This window comes from Gossypium hirsutum, chromosome D06 (genome assembly GCF_007990345.1).
Source record: "Gossypium hirsutum isolate 1008001.06 chromosome D06, Gossypium_hirsutum_v2.1, whole genome shotgun sequence".
In the NCBI taxonomy this organism is placed as follows: domain Eukaryota; kingdom Viridiplantae; phylum Streptophyta; class Magnoliopsida; order Malvales; family Malvaceae; genus Gossypium; species Gossypium hirsutum.
This window is the reverse complement of record NC_053442.1, coordinates 14,906,061-14,910,015: the sequence shown is the minus strand read 5'-3', so window position 1 is coordinate 14,910,015 and position 3,955 is coordinate 14,906,061. Positions and strand designations below refer to the sequence as shown.

The 3,955-nt window shown below is 32.7% G+C and overlaps 1 protein-coding gene across 1 annotated transcript; it reads right to left on the bottom strand.

The window, feature by feature from the left end:
• Window positions 1–639: 639 nt before the first annotated feature.
• LOC107900288 (protein NEGATIVE GRAVITROPIC RESPONSE OF ROOTS) lies at window positions 640–2,461 on the bottom strand. Its single transcript, XM_016825950.2, has 5 exons — window positions 2,335–2,461; window positions 2,179–2,239; window positions 1,477–2,036; window positions 1,206–1,374; window positions 640–1,122 (listed from the first exon to the last, which is right to left on the bottom strand). Exons 1-5 carry the CDS (start codon window positions 2,338–2,340, stop codon window positions 1,103–1,105), a joined length of 816 nt encoding a protein of 271 aa, XP_016681439.1. The 5' UTR covers window positions 2,341–2,461; the 3' UTR covers window positions 640–1,102.
• Window positions 2,462–3,955: the final 1,494 nt, after the last annotated feature.

Genomic DNA, 3,955 nt, shown 5'->3' with positions numbered 1-3,955 from the left:
GGTATTTGATATTGTTTATTTGTGTATTAGAATTAAAAGATAGTAACAAGAGTTAATTTGGTATTGTTTGATAAATTATATTATTCATACGGTCTAAAAAAAATGGTGTGACATGCTATTACTTAATGTTTAAACTGTTACTTTTTAAGTTCATATTAATCTAAGTTAAACTCTTTTATTAAATCTCAATATTAAAATAAAATACGAAATATAAAGTTGAAATTTAGTTGCGAGTCCTCTTGGGACTTACGAGTTATGAGGGTAGGCGAATCCTTTGAATATTTAGTTTTACTTATTTGTTTGTTTATAGGAGTTAAATAATAGTAATAGAGTTAATTTATTGTCTCTTAATATATTATATTATCATATACTCAGGTGTCTAAAATGTGACCTCTTAGGATTATCTTAATCTAAGTTAAATTGTTTTTTTTATTAGATTTCATGAATTTGGTGAGGCTTTGGATCTTAAATGCTTATTTTTGTCGAATCTGATAAATTATAATTCAATAAAAATAAGTATTATAATTCTTTAAATTTAAATGTTATTATTTATAACTCTGAGATAAAATTTAAAATTATAAAATTTTAATATATAAGATATTTTTTATATGTAAAAAATAATTAGTTAAAAAATATATATTAAATTATTAAAAACCAAACCTCGCAACGGGAAATTATATTTATAGGGTATATATGATATAATAATGAGAGTTGTGCATTTATGTCTCTCAGATTGTACATTTTGCAGAAAAGATGATAAATAAGTTAAAAATTACAGGTCTCTCAATTATCATCTCAAAAAACCAAGATTAAAAATTAAAATTAAAAGGGATTATCTTGAAAATGCAACACTGAGAACTTGGCTATGACTATTTTCTTCTCTTCCCTTCTCTTCAAGGCTTTAAAAGAGAACCTTGCAATCTGAAAAATAATAATATAATGCAATACACTATTGGATCATGTTGTTATTTCTCATTGATCCTTGTAGTAATCGGTACTGCTATTATTAATTAATGCTGCCTTCTTTTTTCCCAACTGATGAAAGAAAGTGTGTGCATCCAAAAGAAAACAATGTATTTCCATAGCAGGTCCAAGCAAAACTTTATATTTCCAAAACAATATCTGCGATTAAGAAACAAATCAAGTTAAAACCTTGAGTAATTGCAAATTATATGATTTGAATTGTTCATGCATATAGAACTTACATTCGGAATCTGTTTTCACCCATTTACTTCCATCATCTGCCTTTTCAATCTTTTCATCCCCATCGGCAGTGTTGGAGATATGGGTACAGCTCTCTAAGGATTTCTTAGTAGACAGTTTGGTGCTATAATTTTGAGGATATATCTTCTTGTGAAGTATGGCCTTCAACAGCTGAAAACTCAAAAGATGAACCCAAAGACTCAATTCACTCACTTTAGTATATACTTAATTTGTAGTATTCAATGTACTAATTAGTGTATCAGTATTAAGTACCTTCTCCGTTCGTGATTCCATGACTGCTGGATCCCTTAAACTAATTGGGGCGGGTGAAAATCCACTTCTACAAACAAACATCTTCTTCAAAAGAAATGATAATGATTTTTTCCCTATTGCAGCTTTTGAGTTGTCCGAGCACATATCTTTCCCTCTACTCTGAACCAAACTGCTGTTACAATACTGGAGATGGTGATCATCTTTTCTGTTATTTAAATTCGAACCATCGGAGCATCCACTGCAAACCCTTTCTTCATCTTCGACCGTGCTCGAGCCGGCATCCAGAAATCTATCAAATGGAAGACTAGGGGCTTCTAGATTAGCTGGTGATGTCGGTCCATGTTCTTGAAATATTAAGTTCAACTCTTTTTGAAGTTTCCCTACTTCTTCAGCCGTCAGACCATGTAGATAATTGACATGATCTTGTGTAGAGGGGACACATTGGTGTAGATTTGCCTTCTGATCTGCTTCTTGTTTTATCTTATTTCCCAAAGTTCCAATCGCAAGCAGTCCATGAGGCCAGTCATTGAGCTCTTCTTTGCAAGGCTGTTTTGTATGATCTAGAAGATGATGATGATCAGCAAACAGGATTAGAAAACTAAAAAAATGATCATTAGAAAGAAATTATAACATCTTATTGTTAGAGACAAAACATGTCTGAAGATCAAACATGCAATCAAATGAAAGAACAGTAGTACTTACTATTATCTGGAATAATGTTGGATTTCTTGCTAGTGAGCTTGTTTTGAACCCAGCTGAATATCTGCAACCAAACATTAAGATATATAATACATATGTTAGCGAAAATACAAATGCTAACCAATGAAATCGACTCTCTTAATTCGTTTATTTTCTTACCTTCATTTGGTAACTGCGTAGCTTCCAGAAAATAGATGGTTTTGGGGGGGGGAGGGGGTTATTTAGGGCTTAACAGCAATATTAAACGCCAGTAAAAGCTTAGCTTAGCTGCAATATAAAGTGGAATTTGAGAAATTCCATAGGTATATATATCAAGCTGGTGTGATTGTCGCTACTGCATGCGCCTAGTTGAGCCAAGGTTCAAGTTCCCACGTACTGACTTTGCCACCTCTTTTTCCCTCCATATTCTCTCTCTATTCTTTGACACCTTCTTTTCCGGCTAACAATGTCTTTTTCCATTAATTTATGTGTTCTCTTTTTTTTATTTTTTTTCTTTTTACAAGAAGAGTATAATTAAATTTTGGGTTTAAAATTTAAATTCAAGTTTTAAAAAAGGTTTATTTGTTTCCCTCGTACTAGAAATCACCATGTATAATTACCTAAACTCACAGATTCCTTAAAATTAATCTGGAACGTCTTTAGACCTGCCTACTGCCCTTTGAAATCAGTCACCGGTAACATGATGAAGTCTTGTGACATAAATTATTGATCCTCCTCGATCCATGTTTTATTCATAAGATCCATCCATTTGTCATAGTAGTTTTTGAAGCTTCATTAATAAGAGACACGTAAGAGTACATTGGCATGCATGAAAGGAGATTTTCAATCACTCAATGCTCACCTTCGTTCTGTTAGAATAGCAACAAATGAAGAAGAAACACTTGATTTCTGATTCAAAAACACACCATACAAATGAACACTCATTGGCTATTTAATGTAGCCATGCTTACATACTAGAAATACCAAAAATAACAATCTAGTCTAACAATTAGATAACTACCTTAACCAACTAACTTCAGCTGTTTAATACTCATAACATTCCCCGTGCTTGGTAACTATCTTCTCTACTTTTAATTTCATGACTGTTGCTAAGAACTTTAAGATGACTTCTGAATTTCGTGAACAATCCTGCTGATAATGGTTTAGTGAGTATATCAACAATCTGATTTTGGCTAGGAACATGACCAACTTGAAGTGAACTAGTTGCAACTCTTTCCTTGACAAAAAGCAGATCCAATTCTGCATGTTCAAATTTGGAATGCAAAACAAGATTCCCTACAACTGCAATAGCTGCTGAACTATCATACCACACTAAAGCTTTGCTCCTAACCGGTACATGTAACTCAGACAACAAAGACTATGCCAAATTATTTCAGCTATGACATGTGCTAGGCTTTTGTATTCAGCCTCAACAGTAGATCTCGAAACAACTTGTTGTTTTCTTGAACTCCATGAAACTGGATTTCCTCTAAGAAACATACAATACCCTGAAATAGACCTTTGATCAACAACATTTGTACCCCAATTTGCATCTAAATATCCTTCAAGAAAAAATTTTGAAGCTCGAATGAAACATAACCCATGATCCAAGGCATCCTGTAAATAGCACAAGATCCTTTTAACGGCTTTAAAATGAGGATCCGACGGTTTGTGCATGAACTAACACACTTATTCACAGAAAAATGCAATGTTTGGACTTGTGATCACAACATATTGCAATACACCTACTATACTCTTGTACAGGGACTCATATTCAATAAGAGTTCCAACATAAGCTGAC

Coding starts and splice junctions, on each gene's coding strand:
- LOC107900288 (XM_016825950.2), bottom strand. Junction 2,037..2,178: donor CAACATTATTCCAGATAATA/GTAAGTACTACT, acceptor ATCATCTTCTAG/ATCATACAAAACAGCCTTGC. Junction 1,123..1,205: donor GGTGAAAACAGATTCCGAAT/GTAAGTTCTATA, acceptor TCTTAATCGCAG/ATATTGTTTTGGAAATATAA.